Source organism: Neovison vison, chromosome 9 (genome assembly GCF_020171115.1).
Source record: "Neovison vison isolate M4711 chromosome 9, ASM_NN_V1, whole genome shotgun sequence".
In the NCBI taxonomy this organism is placed as follows: Eukaryota; Metazoa; Chordata; class Mammalia; order Carnivora; family Mustelidae; genus Neogale; species Neogale vison.
The window spans coordinates 182,222-203,006 of record NC_058099.1 but is presented as its reverse complement, the minus strand read 5'-3'; the positions used below and the strand labels follow the sequence as shown (position 1 = coordinate 203,006).

The 20,785-nt window shown below is 53.4% G+C and overlaps 1 protein-coding gene across 8 annotated transcripts in view; it reads left to right on the top strand.

Moving 5' to 3' along the window:
• CACNA1B (calcium voltage-gated channel subunit alpha1 B) overlaps positions 1-20,785 on the top strand; it is a 176,193-nt gene that overhangs the window by 105,487 nt on the left and 49,921 nt on the right. For all 8 annotated transcript variants that reach the window (XM_044264402.1, XM_044264399.1, XM_044264401.1 and 5 more), the window contains 6 exons: positions 10,734-10,860; positions 13,193-13,322; positions 13,430-13,489; positions 14,516-14,622; positions 17,352-17,448; positions 19,089-19,249. In XM_044264402.1, the coding sequence (XP_044120337.1) occupies positions 10,734-10,860; positions 13,193-13,322; positions 13,430-13,489; positions 14,516-14,622; positions 17,352-17,448; positions 19,089-19,249 (682 nt within the window). The remainder of the gene's footprint in view (positions 1-10,733; positions 10,861-13,192; positions 13,323-13,429; positions 13,490-14,515; positions 14,623-17,351; positions 17,449-19,088; positions 19,250-20,785) is intronic.

The following is a 20,785-nucleotide window of genomic DNA, read 5'->3' as shown; positions in this document are numbered from 1 at the left end:
ACCCATCCACCCTGAAGTTCTCTACAGGCTTCCCCTAAAGGTTTTCGTAGACACTGAGGTTTGTGTCACACAACGGTGAATTCATGATTCTGTCTTTCTTTGTGCACTTACTATTTTTACCTTTTCTGTAAGGAAGAACTTACCTCATCAACTGCTGGAAATGTAGCTGGTATTTGTAGTAAGCAAGATACATGCTTACTTCTGTGCCTTTACATATGGGCATTATTTGTTTATTTCTATTTTAGAAAAGATTTTACTTATTTGAGATGGCGGGGTGGGGTGGGGAAGAGCAGAGGAAGAGGGACGAGCGGACTCCGTGCCGAGTGTGGAGCCCAGGGTGGGGCTTGAACTCACGACCCTGAGGTCGAGACCTGCGTTGAGTTGGAGAGTCACTGCTTAACCAGCTGAGCCGCCAGGCGCCCCCGTTCACTATAATAGTGAACCAGTGCCCAGAAACTCTAAATATGGCCAATTAGACATTTATGAGAATTATTAGTATGAGGTTTTTTTAAATTTTAATGTGTTTGATGTGCTTTAGTTCTCGGAACTCACTGTTACTCTTGGTGCTCAGATTGTCCCATCTTTGGCCACTGGGTGCCCCTTAGAGTTGGCCTTTTTGGACCTCACATGCCTATGTTGTCTTTGATGGCTTTCGGGTTTCCATCGAGAGCCGTGTGTTCCAGCGCTGTCGTGTACCGTTTCTGCCCCAGACGTGGAGTCCGCCGTCTCTCCAAGGAGACCTGTGTACGGGACGCTGGCTGTTCCAACTCCTTTCTGTCCTCTTACTTCAGTAGCCTCGCCTTCAGCTCCTCCTGGAGGACTGCCGCTGACCACCAGAGGGAGAGAACAGGAAGTGGACATACATCGCCCAGGCGACCAGAGCCAGTGAAGGGGTGGTGGAAAGGCAGGAGAGCCCAGCCTGTGGCTTCAGCTTGGGACAACTTTGAGGCTTAGCTCAGACCCCAGAGCCTGTGTGGGAAGAGCCTGACCCTGCTATTACAGGGTTTTACCTGCCGCCGCACTCTTGCTTGGCTGTTTTCTCTTTCCGGCTCTATTTTCCTCACTTCCTTCCTGTTATTCTGGGAGTAGTTGGTCACCCTCCCATGGCTCCTTGTCTTGGGGCTTCTGTAGAGCCTGATCTGAGACGCGGCGGCCCCTTTGTTGGGAAATGATGCTTGTTTAGCAGTGTGGTTGTTGCTACTGGGTTTTATTGCTTCCAACTTTTTCAGAACTTTTTTTTCATTTTAAATTTAAATAACTCTTTATTTAAATGCCAGCATAGTTGGTGTGCAGTGTTGTGTTAGCTTCAGGTGTGCAATACAGTGACTCCACAGTGCTGTGCGTTCCTCGGGGCTCATCGGGACAAGCGTCCGCTTAATCCCCTCACCTGCCTCACCCATCTCCAGCCCCATCTCCCCTGCGGAACCACCAGTTTTTCTTTCTAGTGAAGAGTCTGTGTCTTTTTTTCTTTTGTCTGGTTCGTTTATTCGGTTCCACATATGCATGAAATCACGTGGTATTTGTTCTCCTCTGACTTTTTCACTTGCTGTCATGCTCTCTAGATCTGTCTCTGGTGGTCAAGTGGCAGGGTCTCATCGCGCTGCGGCTGAGTACTGTCCCATCGCGCGTGGGCGTGTGTCATGTCTTTCTTTCTTCGCTCAGGCACTGGTGGGCGCTTGGGCTGCTTCCCTGGGTCGGCTGTTGTAAACAGTGCTGCAGTAAACACAGGTGATTGTCTCTTTTTCTAGAGGTCTGCTGATTTTGTATTTGAGAGAGAGAGAGTGCGTGCACATGTGGTGGTGAGGGGCAGAGGGACGGAGAGCACCCCAGCAGATGCCCTGCGGAGTGTGGAGCCCGACACGGGGCTCCATCTCCCCACCCCGAGATCACGACCCGAGTCAAAATGGAGAGTTGGGCGCTTAACGGTCTGAGCCCAACACCCCTGCGTGTACCTTCTCGGATAGTGTTTTTGCATTCTTCCGTAAATCCCCGGTAGTGCAGAGGCTGGACTATGTGGTAATTCTATTTTTAACTTTTTTTTTTTTAAGATTTTATTTATTGGACAGACAGAGATCACAAGTAGGCAGTGAGGCAGGCTCCCCATGGAGCAGAGAGCCCCACGCGGGGCTCGATGGCAGGACCCTGGGATCATGACCGGAGCTGAAGGCGGAGGTTTTAACCACTGAGCCCCCCAGGCGCCCCATCTTCTTGATTAACTTCCATCCCCTTTCCACAGTGGCTGCGCCAGTTTGCTTTCAGGCGTTAGTGCTGGGGAGCAAGTGTCCCTTTCTCTCTGAACCCTGGCCAGCGTTTGCTGTGCCCTGCTGTCGCAGCCCTCTGGCAGGAGCGAGGTGTATCTCCTTGTGGTTTTAATTTCCATTTCCCTGATGATGAGGGACGTTGAGCATCTTCTCATCTTGATGTCGTCTTTGGGAAATGTTCATGCCATCCGCATATTTTTAATTGATTATTTGGGGTTTCTTGGTGTTGACTTGTGTAAATTCCTTATGGATTTTGGATATTGACCCTTTATCTGATATGTCCTTTGCAAATACCTTCTCCCATTCTGTAGGTTGTTCTTTTTTGTGGTTGTTGAATGTTTCCTTTGCTGTTCAGAAGCTTTTTATTGTGGTGTAGTCCCCATGGTTTAATATTGCCTTTGTTTCCCTTGCCTTAGGAGACATATTTAGAGAAATGTTGCTACTGCTGATGGCAGAGAAATTACTCTCTGTTCTCTCTTCCAGGGTTCTTATGGTTTCAGACCTCACACTTATGTCTTTAATCCATTTTGAGTTTATTTTTGTGCATGGTGTAAGACAATGGTCCAGTTTCATTCTTTTGCGTGTAGCTGTCTGATTTTCCCAATACCATTTTTAAAAAAAGATTTTATTTCTATTTTTTGAGAGAGAGCAGGAGAGAGAGCGAGCAGGGGGAGGAGTAGAGGGAGAAGGAGAAGCAGGGAGCCTGACATGGGGCTCGATCCCAGGACCCTGAGATCATGGCCTGCGCTGAAGGCAGATGCTTCATCAACTGAGCCACCCAGGTGACACCCCCCACACCAAACACCATTTATTGAAAAGACTTTTTTGTTGCATAATCTTGCCTCCTTTGTCATAGATGAAGTAACCCTGTAAATGTGGGTTTATTTTTGGTTTTCTGTTTTGTTCTTTTAATCTATTTTTGTGCCGGTACCATACTATTTTGATTACTACAGCTTTATAGTATATCTTGAAATTTGGGATTGTAATACCTCCAGTTTTGTCCTTCTTTTTCAAGGTTGTTTTGTTTATTCAGGAATTTTTCAGTTCTATACAAATTTTAGGATTATTTGTTCTAATTCTGTGAAAAATGCCATTTGTATTTTGATGAGGTTTGCATTAAATCTGTAGATTGCTTTGGGTAATATGGGCATTTTAACAATATTTGTTCTTCTAATCCATGAGCCTGGAATGTCTCTCCATTTATTTGTGTCATCTTTGATTCCTTTCATCAGTGCTTTGTAGTTTTTGGAGTATAGGTCTTCCCCCTCTTTGGTTAAGTTTATTTTATTATTTTTGGTGCAATTGTAAGTGAGATTAGTTTCTAAATCTTTCTTTCTGACATTTCATTATTAGTGTACAGAAGTGGAACAGATTTCTGTATAGGATTTTGTACCCTGCAACGTTACTGAGTTCATTTATCTGTTCATTTCCTGTTTTCGTCACTTACAGTTTTTTGGTCGAGTCTTTGGTGTTTTCTCTTTAGGGTATTATGTCATCTGCAGATAGTGAAAATTTGGTTTCTTCCTTACCAGTTTGGATGCCTTTTATTTCCTTTTCTTGTCTGATTGCTGTGGCTAGAACCTACCGTACTATGTTGACTAACAGTGGTGAGAGTGGACATCCGTCTTGTTCCTCATCTTAGGGGAACAGCTCTCAGCTTTTCACCATTGCATGTGATGTTAGATTTGGGCTTTTCATATAAGGCCTTTATTAAGTTGAGGTATGTTCCTTCTAAAACCTACTTTGTTGAGGTTTCTTTTTTCCATGAATGGATGTTGTACTTTTTTCTTTTTTAAAGAGAATATATCATGTATTCTTTCGCCATTTGTCATTCAAATGTAAGATTATAGGATTTAAAAAATATATTTTATTTATTTATTTGACACAGAGAGATCACAAGTAGGCAGAGAGGCAGGCAGAGAGGCGGGGGGTGGGGTGGGGAAGCAGGCTCCCTGCTGAGCAGAGAGCCCAATGCGGGACTTGATCCCAGGACCCTGAGATCATGACCTGAGCCAAAGGCAGAGGCTTAACCCACTGAGCCACGGAGGTGCCCAAAATTATAGGATTTTTATCTTACTTCTTTGATTTTGTATTTATATCTCTTTTCCCATATATGAAGCAGTTTATCTTGGGTTCACAGTAAAATTCAGCAGAAAGTGTAGATTTGCTGTATATTCACTGCCCTTGCACATGTACAATTTCCCTTCCTATCCACAACCCCCCCACTAAAAGTGGTGCATTTGTTACAGTCAATGAGCCTACACCCGAAGTTCATAGTTGATATTGGAGTTCAGTCTTGGTGTTTTATGTTCTAAGGGTTTGGACAAATATATGAGGACATATAGCTATACTATCATGCAGAGTAGTTTCACTGCCCTAAAATTCTTTTTTTGTCTTTGATTTTTGCTTATTCTGTTTTTTAAATTATATTGTTTAAAACATTGTATTTTTAAGTATGTTGGCTTTGTTTGCTTGGCAACTATGTGGCTTGCAAAATCCACAGTTGCCAAGCAAAAGTTGCCAGGTAACTTGCCAAGTTGCCAAGCAAAATTTCTTGTTAGCCTAAATAATTTCTCTGTAGATTACTTTGTTTTCTGTGTAGACACAGTTATACTGCCTATAAACACATAATTTTTGACCAATGAACTCGTTAAAGTCTGTTTTTCAATTTCCAATTATAAAATTTAAATCTTTATTGATCTTTTTATTCCTGATTATTGCCTTACTTTCTAACTTAATTGCACTGGGTGTTAAAGAACATGACCTGTATGATGTTTTCCTTTGAGAAATACTTGTAATTGCTTTACGGCTTGGCGCGCGGTCAGCTTTTGTAAGTGCTCCCCTCTGTGCTTAAGAGGAATGTTCTGGGGCACCTGAGTGGTGCGAGTTGGTTAAGCACCCAACTCATCATTTCGGCTCAGGTCGTGATCTCGGGGCTGTGGGATTGCTTGGTGTGGGGTCTGCTTGTGAGTCTTTCTCCCCTGCCTTTGCCCTTCTCACTCATGCTTTCTCCCTCTCTCCCTCTCCAATAAATAAATAAATAAATCTTAAAAAACAAAAGGGAAAAGAGGAATATGTTTTCTCTAATTTGGGGAATATTGGCCTTAAAAATTTTTTAATGTATTTTTTTATTATGTTCAGTTAGTCACTGGCCTTTTTGTATTTGCTAAATCAAGTCTTTATTGGTAAATATTCTGTATATTCACTAATATTTTGCCATATCAATGACCCATTGATAATTGAGGGAGGTACGTTGAAATCTTTCTTTCTTTTTTTCTTAAAACTTTATTTATTTATTGGACAGACAGAGATCACAAGCAGGTAGAGATGCAGGCAGAGAGAGAAGAGGAAGCAGGTTCCCCGCTGAGCAGAAAGCCCGATGCAGGGCTCCATCCCAGGACCCTGGGATCATGACCTGAGCCGAAGGCAGAGGCTTTAACCCACTGAGCCTCCCATGCGCCCCAAAATCTTTCTTTTTTTAGACTTGTCTGTTCTTGGAATAGTTTGGAACATGCAGCTTATTGTAGAAAACATTCTGACAGGTGACCGGGCGTTGTTATGTATGTTTCTACAACAGTAGCTCTGTGAATCTGAATCTCTTTTGTGGGGCTTTTTGTTTTATTTCTTCGTGAAAAACCCCAAAACTTCTATTAAGATATATGTTGCTTTCTGCATTTGGGGGATTATCTATGTGTGTGAACCCTTACGTCTCACAAGGTCTGAGCTACCACTGCTGACCCACTGTCACTCCAGTGATTTTTTCTTAAAGTCTGTTTTTCTGATGCGAAAATAGAACTGACCTTTTTTCTTTCGAACATTTGGCAGGTGTATCACTTTCCAACTTTTGGCTTGCGACCTGTATGTGGCCTTACATTTTGGGCGTGTCTCGGGGACACTGCCTAGAACTGGGGGTTTGAAGCGCGGAGCCGGAGCCGGGCCGCACGCGTCTGTGATGGTGTGGGGGTCACTCCGACTCGCTTCGCTCGTCTCTCTCAACCTTTTTATTGCTTCATCCGCTTCAGAGTGTGGCGTTCATTCCGTTTCTCCTGGGCTTTTTTCTTCTTTCCATTCCTTTTAGGAATACTAGAAATTGGCCACTTACTTGCTTGTGCGTCACATTTCCCCTCGGCTAGTTTAAAAGCTACGAACTCTGTTTCAGTTTCTTTTCTCACGGCGCTCCCTGTCACGGCCGCTGTGCGTGTGTCGCCAAGTCTGTCGTCAGGTTCGCTCGAAGCTCCCGTGGGCGATGCAGGAACCCCAGAGGGGTGGCTGCAATCACGCTTCTCCCAGCTTCCTTGTTACAGTCGTCCTTTGTGGGACAACACTTTATCCTTTTCCTAATCTTAAAAAGTGGATGTTATTATTGCTTTGACTTTACAAAGATCATGTTTCTTTAGATCCATCCCTTTCTTGGCTTTCCTTTTTATATTCCATCTTAGATCTTTATATCATTTTTATTCTTTTTTCATTGAAGTATAATTAATAGACAGTGTTTTATTAGCTTCAGGTGTACAATACAGCGACTTAGCAATTCTTTTTTTGTTTTTATTTATCTGAGAGGGAAGAGAGAGAGCATGGGGGTGGGGAGAGCAGAGGCAGAGGAAGAAGCAGATTCCCCGCCGGGCAGGGAGGGAGCCTGACCCGGGGCTCCATCCCAGCACCCTGGGACCATGGCCTGAGCCAAGGGCAGACGCTTCACCGCCCGAGACCCTGGGCACCCCGAGTTAGCAGTTCTCTATGTCACCCAGTGTTCATCATGGTCAGTGGGCTCTGGAGCTCCTTCCCCTATTTCATGTGTCTCCCCTCCTACCTCCTCTTGGCAGCCACCAGTTTTTACTCTGTATATATGTGCCCATTTTCTTGCTTGTCTCTTTTTAATTTGTCTGTCTCTTTTTATTTCTTATTTTTTTAAGATTTATTTATTTGACAGAGAGAGAGATCACAAGCAGACAGAGAGGCAGGCAGAGAGAGAGGGGGAAGCAGGCTCCCCACTGAGCAGAGAGCCTGATGCGGGGCTCGATCCCGGGACCCTGAGATCATGACCTGAACTGAAGGCAGAGGCTTAACCCATTAAGCCACCCAGGCGCCCCTGTTTGTCTCTTTTTAATTTGTTCAAATGTTTTGTTTCTTAAATCCACATGTGAGTGAGGTCATATGGTATCTGTCTTTCTTGCATTTACTTATCTCGTTTAGCCCAATACTCCCCAGATCTGTCCGTATTGTTGCCAGGGGCGAGATTTCATTCTTTTCAATCCAAGCGATGTTCTGTCATGTGTGCCACATCTTTCTCCACTCACCTGGCTCTGCACCCTTGGGCTGCTTCCACACTTGGCTGCTGTAAATGCTGCTGCCATGAACTCAGCAGTGTCTGTAGCTTTCTGAGGAGTGTTTTCCTGTTCTTTGGGTAAGTACTCAGTAGTGGAATCACTGAGCACGTGGTAATTCTGTTTTTGGTTTTTTTTTTGTTTTTGAGGAGCCTCCGACCGTTTCCACCATGGCTGCACCCGTTTGTATTCCCGCCAGCGGTGTGCGAGGGCACCTCTCTCTCCACACCTTCCCGACGCTTATTATTTCTTGTGTTTTTGATAAATACCATTTTCTGTCTTTCTTAACTACAGACCTTCCTGCTGCAACATGCTATGTGCATTCCTGAAAATGCCGTGCACTGGAGAGAATAGGCCTTGTCGGAAAGTTAGGGTAAAGGGCAGGGATCCCACACCGCGCGGCTCTGTAACGGGCACCCGACGCCGACGGGAGCAGCCCCAGTAGAGCCGCGAGCCCGCGCAGTTACCTCTGTCGGCATTGACTCAGCCTCCAGCCTCCAGCCTTGCTGTCGTCCCTGGCACGAGCTTCCTGCAGGGCGTTTGCCTCTAGTGGAGACAGGCCTCCTCTCGCGCGTGCCGCAGTGTGCGGGGGGTAGTAATTGGGACGCACGTCTCGTCTCCCCGACACCCCACTCTGGGATTTTGCCCCTCGTCCCCGACACTTCATCATTCCCAAACACCAGTCTTCATTTCTTTCTCCTTGTAAGAGTGTCGCTTTCTTTTTTTTTTTTATTTTTTTTTAAAGATTTTATTTTATTTATTTGAGAGAGAGAGACAGTGAGAGAGAGAATGAGCGAGGAGAAGGTCAGAGAGCGAAGCAGACTCCCCATGGAGCTGGGAGCCTGATGTGGGACTCGATCCCGGGACTCCGGGATCACGCCCTGAGCCAGAGGCAGTCGTCCAACCAACTGCGCCACCCAGGCGTCCCAGAGTGTCGCTTTCTGCTGGGCTGTGCCCTCACACGGCCAGCAGGTACATGGCCTTAGGGGGAAAGCGGGAGCCGGTGAGTGCTGTGAGGACGCACGAAGCCCTCGGACCACGTCCAGCACGTGGCTGTTGCGCGTGCACGCTCTCTCGGCCCCGCTCCGCAGCTGGCCATTCTGCTGGGTGGACTGTCCCGTTTCAGGGTTTAATTTTCATTACTGTCAAGTCTTGTTTGTTGGTTTTCTTGTTCGTTTTTTAGTGACTTGCTTCTAGCAATGAACTTACTTAGTCTGCTGCAGTTCCGTTTTGATCCTCTCCTGTTTTTTTTGGTCTGCTTTGACTTAGTTGATCCCATTTGTTGTTGCTGTAAATCTGTTTCAGGAGGAGTATTTCCATCCAGTTTCTGGCATCTTTGTTCCACTTTATCTTGCGCAGCAAAACTCTTCATTGAGTCCATATTGGTGCAGCCTTATTGTTATTGAGGAGTCTGAAGAGAAAAGCTATGGTTTTATTTATTTATGTATTTATTTTAAAGATTTTCTTTATCTATTTGTCAGAGAGAGAGCACGCACAAGCAGGCAGAGAGGCAGGCAGAGGCAGAGAGAGAAGCAGGCTCCCCACTGAGCAGGGAGCCTGATGCGGGATTTGATCCCAGGACTCTGGGATCATGACCTGAGCCAAAGGCAGCAGCTTAAACGACTGAGCCACCCAGGTGTCCCGAAAAGCTATGGTTTTAAATAATAAATTTTTCTTAATTTAAAAGTAATGCATGCTCATCATGAAAAAAATTTTTTAAAATGTTAAAAATGTTGTGAAGAGAATTAAAATTCCTGTCTGCTGTTGAACGATCACCACAATTAGTACTGTTTTGGTGTTGCTTCTCTCCCCACATGTATTCCTGTTTTGGAGTTGAGTCATCTGGGATATACAACTATGCAACCTTTTTTTTTTTTTAACTTACAATATCTTAAGCTTCTTTTATTGTTGAAAGTATTTGTAGGCATTTTAAATATCTAGAGTATGCTGAATCATGAATATTGCATAGTCTTTTTCCTATGATTGTAGGTTTTATAGTTTTTTGTTACTGTAGAAGAACTGACAACAAACACCTTTGTGAATGCAGGTTACAGATTAAATCAGTGAGTAGAATTCTTTAGGACTTATTTGCCAAATAGCTTTCTGGAAGATTCTGTAATGACATCAGCGGGGAGCTGCTGCCCTGAGCTCTTCCACGCATGCCCGGGACCTTTCCTTGGGCCCAGCCGTCCTCCTTGGGACTCTCCACTGCCTTCTAACATCCCTTTTCTCGTGAGATGCCATGTGAGGTCCAGTCCTGGGCCTTGGCTCCAGGTCACTGCCCCGTCTTCCTGGGCACCCCTGTGGTCTCAAAAACTCCGTTACCCACAAGAATAGAAATGCACCTTGGGATAGTGAGAAATGAAAAGTCAGTGGGAGAAAAAGCACGATGCGCAGACACCAGAATCCACTTAACAGGAGCAGGCACCTGCCCAAGAGAATCCACTTAACAGGACGTTTTAACCCTGGGTAGTTTGAGCGGTGGGAAAGCAAAGGATGGGACTGAGGGGCAGGGCAGCGAGTGGTGAGGGGCCGAGCGGGGGGGCCCCTGCGAGATGTGGGCTCTGCTGAAGTCCTCCCTGGGCAACTGTCCTGGCTCTGTAGGCCTTTGCTAGGGTCCCAGGCTGGGTCCGCCTGGACTCCTGGGTTCAGAGGAGTGTGTGTGGTCCAGGGCAGGCCCCTGCTCCTCCCTGTCCTGCTGGCCTGAGATCCCTGCGGGGTTTTCTCACCACACAGACGCGTGCCGCCTTTCCTACAGGAGGCACCGAGCCCTGAACCCAGTGAGTGGAGCCTGATGGCCCTGGTCTTGGGGGCCGAGGGGGACTTTGGTGTTCATAGAACATCTAGATCAGTGGTCCCTACTCGGGGCAGAGGTGCCCACAGCCAGGGGCCCAGGGCTCGGTGCTGCTCCCACCCTGACCCTCATGCAGGGTGGGGGGAAGAAGGGTGCCCAGTGCTGGCTCCATCCTCAGCGGCTGTTGGAGGGAGTCTCCTGTGAAGCGGGGTCTTAGGCACACGCTGTTCTCTGGCTGGGTCCCTGGAGGCCAGTGGGGTTGGGGCTGGAACCTGTCTGCTGTGCAGGTGAGGCCATGTGATGCCAGCTTCGCAGGTATCATGTCTCTAACTGGGTGGCCCTGTGTCCTTGTAGGTGGTAACGTGGACCTGGAAAGCCAAGCTGAGGGGAAGAAGGAGGCGGAGGCCGACGGTGTGGTGCGGAGCGGCCCCCGACCCATCGTGCCGTACAGCTCCATGTTCTGTTTAAGCCCCACCAACCTGTGAGTCTCCTGTGTGCCCATGCCGTGTGCCTGTCCCATGTCCGTGGCCATGGTCCACGTGCACGGTAGCATCGTGTGCTAGACATGGCCCGATGGGCATGGATTCCATGCACTTTACGTGTACTAGAGTCCTGATCACCCCAGCAATCTGCGGTCCCTCCACAGATGAGGACGGAGAGCCACAGGAAGGCCCCAGGCCCGTCCGCAGATGCACAGGAGTGAGCCCCTAGCCACAGAGCTGCCATCCCCGCTGCTGGGACTGCTCATTGCCACACACGTGTCCCATTTATGTCCCTCGTGTGTCCATTTCCCGTCGTGCCCACTGTGCACGCACGCCTGCGTTTGTCCACGATGTCCACTGACGTGTCCGCCTGTGTTTCTCCACTCTGTTTATCACGAAGTCGCCAGCATCTCTCGTCCCCTCATCAGTCCCGCTGGTGCTGTAGGTCACCCAGGACTTCCCTAACGGGTTAGGTGCTGGGAGAACAGGGGAATGAGCAGAACGGACAAGGACCCCGTCCTTGATAAGCTTCTGTGCAGGTCGGAGAGACAGACAGCAAACCAGACGAGTCAGTAGGGCACCAAGACCTCACAGGGTGGGAGGTACTGGGAGGCAGCCCAGAGCCGCGGAGGGAACTGATGTTAGGGTGGGAAGGTCAGGTGGGGTGTCAGTAGGTGAGGTGGGTGAGGAAGGGTGGGGAGACCGTCCCGGAGGAGGTGGTAGACAGAGCGAAGGTGCGGGGCAGCAGGGGTCCTGAGGGCAGAGGGTTCGATGGAGTCTGCCTGCGCCGTCCGGCCCCACCCCGCCACACGTGCCTTCTCTCTGCCCAGCCCCCACCACCCACCCTCCCTCCCAGGTCCCGGGAGCTCACTGGGCTCTGCCTGCGAGCACGGACGTGTGCGGGAGGAGCGGGTGGTGGCAGCCGACGGGGGGTCGGTGGGGACACGGCCAGCCTGGGCTTCCGCAGAACCCTGCACAGAGCTCCACGGGCAGGAGATGAGGGAGGTCGTGTGGGGAGTTTGGGAGTGAAATGCTTGGGAAGACATTTTGGAGAGAATCTGCGGAACTAGATAAATTAGATGGGGAGAGGGAAGGAGATGTCAGGGTTGACCCCCAGAGTCTCTGCATGCCGGCTGCCCCCCCCCCCACTGCCCTGAGCTGGGAGCAGGCCGGTGTGGGTCCTGGGGAGCAGGGACAGTCCGCGTTGTGTCTCTGCTGGGGATTGGGAGTCGGGTGGACTCCGGGCATGTGTGAGGGGGAGAGCCGAGGGGCATATTCAGTCCTGAGACGCAGGGGGAAAGAGGCAGAGACAGAGTGTCCCGGAGAAGGGAGGGGAGGGGTGTATGCACAGGGGACGGCGTGGCAGGAGATCCCCAGAGGCTCTGGCTGGTGGGGAGGCCAGAGTATGGCAGTGGTCACTGTGAAAAGGGGAGCACAGTAGCTCCTTCATGGCAGAGAGAGAGAGTGGGTGGGTGTGGCTGGGAGGTGGAAGGTCCCTTCAGACCTGTGGCCCTAAGAATAGGAAGTGGTGGTGAGAGAGGGGGCCGGGCCGCAGAGGTGAGACATGGGTCTGTCCCCGCCTCCCCAGGGCACTGGTTCTGTGGCTGCTCCTCCCTGTCCCCTGGGACTGGCTTCCCTGCCCTCCTTCCTCCCCACCGAGGGGTCTTCCCAGAGCTCCTGGTCACTGCCTGCTGCCATGTCGTAGGCTGTCAGCATCTCAGAGTCTCCCGTTGGTGTCTGGCCACACTCCTGTGCAGCACCAGGCCCCAGGGTCCAGCATGTGTCTAACAGCAGAGTTGTTGTCAGTAATGCCCGTGGTGCTACAGGGAGGCAGGTGACCCCACAGCCCTGGGGGGGACCCCACAGCCCTAGGGGGGACCCCGCAGCCCTGGGGGGACGAGCACGGGCCAGCACGGACCTAGAGAAGGGTCCTGCACTCTCCCGAGAGGCCTGCCATGCACAGGAGGCTGGGGTCTAGCCTTGTCCTTTCCGAGCAGAGCACCCCCCACCCCGGCCCCGCCTCTGTAAGTCTCTGTAAATCTGTAGAGGGTGCAGCCGGTCCACACACAGCAGGGGACTGTGTGGGGGTGGCTTTGAGCCATCATCCCTCATGTGCAGGTTCTGCTGTGGGTTCCCGCAGCCTTCCCGGCCCTCTTCCCGGGAAGAGGGACTCGGAGGCACCAGCAGGCACCTGGCCACTGCCCGCCACCTGTGGGGACACAGCAGAACCCGGGTCTGGGGTGGCGCAGCGTGCAGGGAGAGGCTGGGTGTGTGGCCCGGGGAGGGACCGGTCCCGCTCACCGGGGCCTCGCGGTGGTGCTCTGCCCGCAGGCTTCGCCGTCTCTGCCACTCCATCGTGACCATGCGCTACTTTGAGATGGTCATCCTTGTGGTCATCGCCCTGAGCAGCATCGCCCTGGCCGCCGAGGACCCAGTGCGGACAGACTCCCCCAGGAACAATGTGAGCGCGGCCCCGGGCTGGAGGGGGCTGGGCCGGGTCCTGTCTGCTCGCTGCGGGGGCTTGGGGGCAACGGCCGGGGCCGGCTGACAGGCCTCCTGTGGTTCTAGGCTCTCAAGTACTTGGACTACATCTTCACGGGCGTCTTCACCTTTGAGATGGTGATAAAGGTGAGGTGCGAGGTGCCCTGGTGGCCCAGGACTTCGCTGGCCTTCTCTCATGATGGGCCGGCCGGGCTGGGGCTGCTCACGGGTCGTGTGCTGGCTGTGCCCTGGGTGTGTGCTCGAGAGAGAACCTGTGCACGCGGGCCTGCTCCTGGGTGTGGCGGGGGGCAGAGGCCAGTTCCCCAGACGCACACCCACTCTGGGGGAGCCCCCGGGGGCCACTCCTGGCTCTGCCACCCGCCAGCCAGGCCTCCAGGCTCCCGGGAACGTGTCCCCCTCAGGCTGGTCTCGTGCCATCAGGCCGGGAGGAGGGAGGGCTAAGTGGGTGCCGAGGCCGTGAGCTCAGAGCTCTTGTGCTCCCTGTGAGGTGGCGGACGCAGCCCTTCTCCACGGTTCTGGTCCGCGCCTTGAGTTCTGATGGCCTTTGCTCCTTCCTCGGCGTCTGCCAAGGGGCTGCGCGTGTATGTGCACGCACGTGTGCAGTCTTTGCCCACAGGGCCGCTTGGGCTGTGCCGCAGCTTCGTGACTGGTGTCTGTCTGTGCGTCTGTCCGTCTGCGCGTGAGCTCCGCTTCTCCTCCTCCTCCTGCAGACTCATGGGGGAGGCACGTTCTTTGTTGTCCCATTTTATAGACATGGAAGCTGGCGCTTGGACACGTTTGGGTGCTGGCCAGAAGTTGCAGCTGTGGGCCTGGCAGAGCCAGGTCCTTGTGAACCCCACTAGCTCTTGCTCCTGCGGCAGAGAACTGACCCCTGCGGGCCTGGGCAGGGTGTGGGCTTCCTGGGGTGGGGGATGACTGCAGCCCGGCAAGGGGAGGGTGTCACCAGCGGGTGGGGAGCCCAAGCAAGATCTCAGCCAGCCGTGACCATGTAGGGATAGTTGGATCAGTGGTATTGAGGTTCAGAGGCCCTGCTGAGGCCCTTAGAAGACACGATTGGTGAGGCATCCTTCCCCCCAACCCCATGAGTCTGGGGCCTGGCCCTGCTTTGCTTTCTGAAGTATTCAGCACCTAATATGTGTTTCTCCCCTGCAGATGATTGATTTGGGACTTCTGCTGCACCCTGGGGCCTACTTCCGGGACCTGTGGAATATTCTGGACTTCATCGTGGTCAGTGGGGCCCTGGTGGCATTTGCCTTCTCGTAAGTACCATGTCTGCCCTGGGTCTGGCTGGGCTGCCATCGCAGGGCTATGGTGGGTGTGCGGTTCAGGCAGGAGGGGGGTCCCCCCTGGCCTCCATGGGCTGTGTGCAGCTCCCCTCCTGTCTACCTGGGACTGGGCTGTGTGGGGTTGAAAGCTTCTCATGGTCACCTGTCCCTGCCACGGCCTGTGGTTCTGACACTAGTTGGGCAGGCCTCCGGTTCCTCGGGTGCTTGCGTCTCAGGTCTTTGAGAACCGCTCACCTGCCCTGACCTCGGCTGTGCGACCTGGAGAGCTGGAGCTGGCGGCCGCTGGTGGGCGCCTTCCCCCAGCAGTGTTAGACCCCCGGTTTCTCTGACTCCCTAGTGGGCGACACTCAGCTCCTTTGTGGCTGGGCCTGGATTGACTCCCTCAGACCCTGCATGGTGGTGGGCGTGGGGCAGGTGTGGGGGCTGGGGTGGAGCTACAGGAGAGACCCAGAGATCAGGAAGACCCAAGGGACAATATCTGCATCTTCTCTGAGCACTTGGGGACGGCGGCGCCTCCTCACTGACTCTCTTCTCTTTGTCTCTTTGTTGCTGGACTCTCGGTAGGAGCTTCGTGGGGTAATGCCTTCCTTCTGCCTCACATCATAGCACAGCGTGGCCCTTCTGGGCCGGTTCACTACCATGTCTCACCTCTGCTCGCCCTCCACTGTCCAGAGTGCATGCTGCCGGGAGCTGTGTCCCCAGGCCATGGGTCGCTGCCTCACCTCTGGGGACTGGGCTGGGGGCTGGGGCTGGGGCTGGGGCAAGGCAAGCCCTTGGTGAGCAGGGCGCCCCAAGTGAGTGTTGGAGGCCGGGAATGTGGGCCCTGAGGGCAGTGAGGGCCTGGGTGGGAGCTGCTGTCCCCATGACTGCCAGGATGTTGGCCATCCTGACGAAACTTCCCATGTGTCTTCTCCAGCAATGGGGCTTGCTGTCTTCTCTCTGTTCTGCACGACTGCCTCCCGGCAATGCGCAGCATCTACTGTGGGGGTCATAACCGGTTTTCTTTGTATATAAAGTGTCAGTGAGGGGCTTAGGAGTAAGACAGGGAAGGGGTACAGTCCAGCTGGGCAGGCTCAGAGTGAGAGAGAGCTCTGAGCTAACAAGCGAGAAGTGAGGCCTCTGGACACAGAGCACGGACCACCTTGAGGCCTGTCCCTGCAGAGAGCCCTCCCCCAGGAAAGGAAAGCAGTGACCCTCCCTTCTGTATCTGCCAGGGGGCTGCCGGCCCACCCTGCCTCTATTCTCTTGGGACTGGTCTGCAGGGCCTCTGGTGGAACCTGGCTTGGGGGCGGGTGTCCAGAATGCTGGGGTGACGGGAACACCTGACATGGTGTCTGGAGATTGGTGGTTTCAGAGGGAATTTGACCTGGCTCGGGGTTGTAGGCCCTGGCTGCTGGGTCGTGGGGCAGGTATAGGGGACTAGGGCTCCCCAGGTCTCCTTAACCCACAGGGCCCACCTGAGCCTCATCGCTGCCTTTCCCTAGAGCTTAGCAAGAGCCCAGAGAAGAGCATTGGAGGCCCTGCCCCCTCTCCCCATGCACAGGCTCCTTGGGAACTTGGAGGGAGGTGACCTCTGAGCAGGGTGGACTAGGACCCCCAGTCCTGAGTCCTCAGCCACTGCTGAGGGGGGACTGTGGCCTTGATTCTAAGAATCGCCTCCTTAGGCAGCGAAAAGTTTGCTCAGGGGATCACCCCCCACCCCCGCTCTCTGCCCTGGCTTTGGGTTGTCGAGAAGGCTGCCCCCAGAGTCTGACAACAGCTGGGCCCCTGACAGCCTGAGGGAGCCAGCCAGGGCTGCCCCAGCTTCCTTTGTGCATGGCCCCGATCTGGGCCTACTGGTTCTAGATCTCTAGGTTTGCGTCGGGTACCTGGAATCTTCTTTTCCTGACTCTGTCTTACTCCCCCACACTGGGTTTTCTTGTCTGCTGCTCTCTTTGTCTCTCTGTGGGCTCTTTCCTCCTCCTTCCCTCCCTCTCTGTTTTTTTCTTTCCTTTGGTCTTTCTTTCTTCTTTTGTCCACCCTTGCGTGGCTCCGTCCCTTCCACTGCCCGGTGCTCATCTAGCGTTTGCCGCCCTCCGTCACGCCTCCGCTTCCTGCATGCCTGTCTTCCTTCTCCTCCTCTCCCTCCCGGGCAGCTCTCCATCGTCTGGAGGAGTGTGGGAGCAGCTGAGTGAGGACAGGCAGGGAGACCCAGTCACGTTCCCCTCACCTCCCTCTACCAGGACTGAAAATCAAGAGAGATCAGCCCTTCTGGAAGGCTCTTGCCCTAATGGCTTGTAGGCTTCCGAGCCAGGTCTGCAGTCCCAGGGCCGGCTCCCTTCTCATCTCTTTAGCCCCACGGTTGGTGTCAGCATGGCGGCCGGATGAAGCTGGTTTGGGTGGGCGTTAGGGGACCCCTGGCATAGAGATGGCGGATGTGGTCTGTGAGAATGGCTTCTTTCCACCCGGAAGCCCGGCTTTCCCCGTATACCAGGTGCTGCTGCCCTGGGCCTGGCCTTGGTCTGCTCAGATGAGGCCTGGCTCCTGCTCCTGCAGGAGGGGTGTGGCGGCCCTTGGGGCTGGCGGGGCAGAGGCCTGCCTTTTCCTAGGCCGGCAGCCCTGGGGCCTACGACTGAACGCTCAGGGGAGCGCCCCCTGGCGGCTTTGTGGGAGCGGCGCGGGTGTGCGTCCTGCTGTCCACATGTGTGGCTTCTCCCTTCTAGAGGATCCAAAGGGAAAGACATCAACACCATCAAGTCCCTGAGAGTCTTGCGTGTCCTGCGGCCCCTCAAGACCATCAAACGGCTGCCCAAGCTCAAGGTGAGAGCCTGGACCTGGGCTTGGTCAGTGTGCAGGGCTGTCACGTGCGTGTAGGGCTCTGCGTGCATGTATGTGTGCCATGTATGTGCGTGTGTGCGTGTCTGTGCACACGGGTGCGCAAGTGTGACGGACTTGTGTGCCGCGTGTGAATGCACACATGTGTGGCGTGTGGTGTGTGTGTGTCCACAGAACTCACCTGTCTGGCTGCAGCCCCCCTCGTGGGACGGGATGAGCAGAGCTCAGGGAGAATCCCACGTTGTGTAAGTGGGTCCGGCTCCCTCAGCTCCGTGTCCCCAGAGGGGAGCTTCCTCTCGGGAGTGTTCTGGAAGGCGCCTCTCCCTTGACCCAGCAGCACCAGCAGCTGTTGGACAGGGAAGGGGAAGGGCTGCTGCGGGGCGCCTGGGTGGTTCAGGGTCCAGCTCCTGATTTCAACTCAGGTCATGATCTCACGGTTGTGGGATCGAGTCCTGAGTCAGGCTTCGTGCTCAGAGGGGAGTCTGCTCGGGATTCTTTCTCTCCCTCTGCCTTCCTCTCTCTCTCTAACTAAATTAAATAACTTAAATTTAAAAAAAGGAAGAAGGGGTTGCCGAGAGAGGGAGAGGGTCCTGAGGGAGACGCAGGGAGGGCGGGTGTCCCTGAGAAGTGGTTCCTGGCTGGGCCCCAAGGATTGGTGTGGCTGAGGCCCTGGAGAAAGGAAAGAGTGTGAACCCAAGCCCTTGGGTTGTGCTGGAATACGGTATGTACTGAGCGTGGCCCTCACTGAGGAGTGCTTGCGAACCCTCCACTCGGTTAAACCCACCAAATGGTGCAGTGACGTCTCCCACACAGCACGCAGAGGCAGGCCTCGCAGACCTGAAGCAGTGTGGGGATTCCAGAAGGCGGTGTGCTTGGGGGAGGGGGCTGGGGGTGGCTTGAAGGCAGCCTCAGGTGGGGACTCAGACCTGGGCAGGCAGCTCAGAGGTGTCATGGCCCCTGGGCAAGGGGGCCGCGGCCGCACTTGCTGAGACAGCCACGGTGTGGGAGTGTGCCAGGTGGCATCTCAGGAGATGATTGTGCACCTGCTTCTTTGCACGGCCCAGGCTTCCAGGGGTCCCCTCAGCTCTGAGGGACAGGGACCAGGCCAGGGTCTGCCAGGCAGTCCAGGGCCAGCTGAGCTTCCAGGCAGGGAAGATCCTGAGAAGAAGCTTTGGTGGTGGTGCTAACAGACGGCAGAGTCACCTCTGGGCTACAACAGAACATGCTTCAAGTTCCCGTGTCGGAGCTGGCCACAGCACTGCAGCGTTTCTGCCCTGTGCTGGCTCGCACTGATGGGCAGGGGCACAGTGTTCCACCCCCTGCCCCCCCGGCAGGCCCGGACGCGGGAGCAGAGGGCTGGCCATCTCCCCACCCCGACCCCGTTCCCGCCGTGTGGGCTCCTCCCAACGCTGGCTGACCTGGGCTCCAGGCCGGCCTCAGGCAGGTGGCCTGTCCCGTGAGTGTCCTGCCAACATCTGGGCCATCTGCCCGTGTGGTCCCTTCTCACGCCTCCTGCCCCCCCAAGTCCTGGGAGACGCAGCGGCCGTGTCAGGGGATGGGTGGCGGGTCCCTCCGTGGGTCCGGCTGAGACCCCAAGCCTCTGAGCCGGGCCCCTGCTCCTGCAGGCCGTGTTCGACTGCGTGGTGAACTCGCTGAAGAACGTCCTCAACATCCTGGTCGTCTACATGCTGTTCATGTTCATCTTCGCCGTCATCGCTGTGCAGCTCTTCAAGGGCAAGTTCTTCTACTGCACCGATGAGTCCAAGGGGCTGGAGAGGGACTGCAGGTGAGCCAGGGCCGGGCGGGGCTGGGGAGGGGCCGCGGGGGCCCGACTGAGAGCTGTGCCTCTGCCCCAAGGCTACACGGGGGACTTCCGGCTCGTCTTCCTCAGCAGAGTCAGGGTCCAGCCACTCTGCGACGTGCTCTTCCTGCCCATGGACATCGGGGAGCACACGGGGGCCGCTGCGGTGGCCAGAGGGCTCCAGGCCAGGCTCTGGGATCAGGGGGCTGCCCTCTCTGGGCCGGCCCCACCCCACAGGAAACAGGAGAGGGGCGCTCCGTGGGGGGAACTAGGGGAAGGGGAAGTAGGGACTGGGGTGGGTGCTGAGCAAGGCAGCAGGGGCGGCTCCTGCAGGCAATGGTCCCTGTCACCTCTGTTCAGGCAGTGTTCTCTGGTGCGAACATGTCACCACGTGCCTGCCCCTCTGTGCCTGCTGGGCATGGGGGATGTTTCCAGTCGGAGGTCTTCCTGACTCGTCCGGGGCACACTCAGGCTTTCTGTCTTGTGCTCTTCAGCCTTTCTGACGTGGGGCTGGTAGCCCTTCTCTGTGGTGTGATTCGTGTGGTAGCCAGTGATGCTGGGTCCTCCCCAGGTGATGGACCGCTCAGTGCCCCAGGAAGGGTCTGGGCACGGCTTCACCCGTTGTCCTGTATAGGCTGTCTTTCTCTTTCTAACTGATTCGTAGGAATTTTGTAAGGCCCTAGATCGCCATCCTTTGTCAGATCTATGGGTTACGGTTGTCTTCTTCTCCTTTGTGGGGTGTTTTCAAGTTTTGAAAACGTGTCTTTTCTGAAAACAAAGTCGTGATTGTAGTATAGTCCACTTTATCTCTCTTGTAGTTAATGGTCTTTGTGTCCTGTTCAGAAAATCTACCTGAAGGTCAGGGAGAAGTCCTCTTATGTTTTCCTCTACAAGTTTTATTTTTGCCTTTCACATTTGGATCTGGGATCTCTCTGGGGTTGATTTCGGTGTGTTGGGTGAGTGTGGGTACAGACGGATTTCTGTGGGTGGACACCTAGCTGGCCCGGCACCGTTTATTTGCAAAGATCCATTCTCTCCCCCATTCCGTGGTATGCTTTGTTTTTATTAAGGTATGATTCCTATGACTCATCCCCTGAAAGTACACCGTCCAGTGATTTTTTAATGCATTCACAGATATGGGCAACCACCACCGCAGTCAATTGTAGAACATGTTCATAAGTTAAAAATAACACAAAAAACTCCCATGTCCTTTATTACCCACCAGCTCCCCACCTCTAGCCCTCAGCAACCATGAATGTATTTTTTGTCTTTACAGATTTCCTTGTTCGTCTAAAGGAAATCATAACTATGTGGTCTTTTTTATCCAACTTCTTTCTTTCAATTTTGAGGTCACCCTCAGTGTAAGGTGTGTCTGAACATTGTTCCCGTTTATGGTTGGATTTTATTCCATGCTGCGGGTGTCTACCTAGTCCTCTGTCGACAGACATCTGTCGACAAAGGACACCAGTCCTTTGGCTGGTGTAACTGATGGTGCCATGAAGTGTTTGTGTGGACGGATGT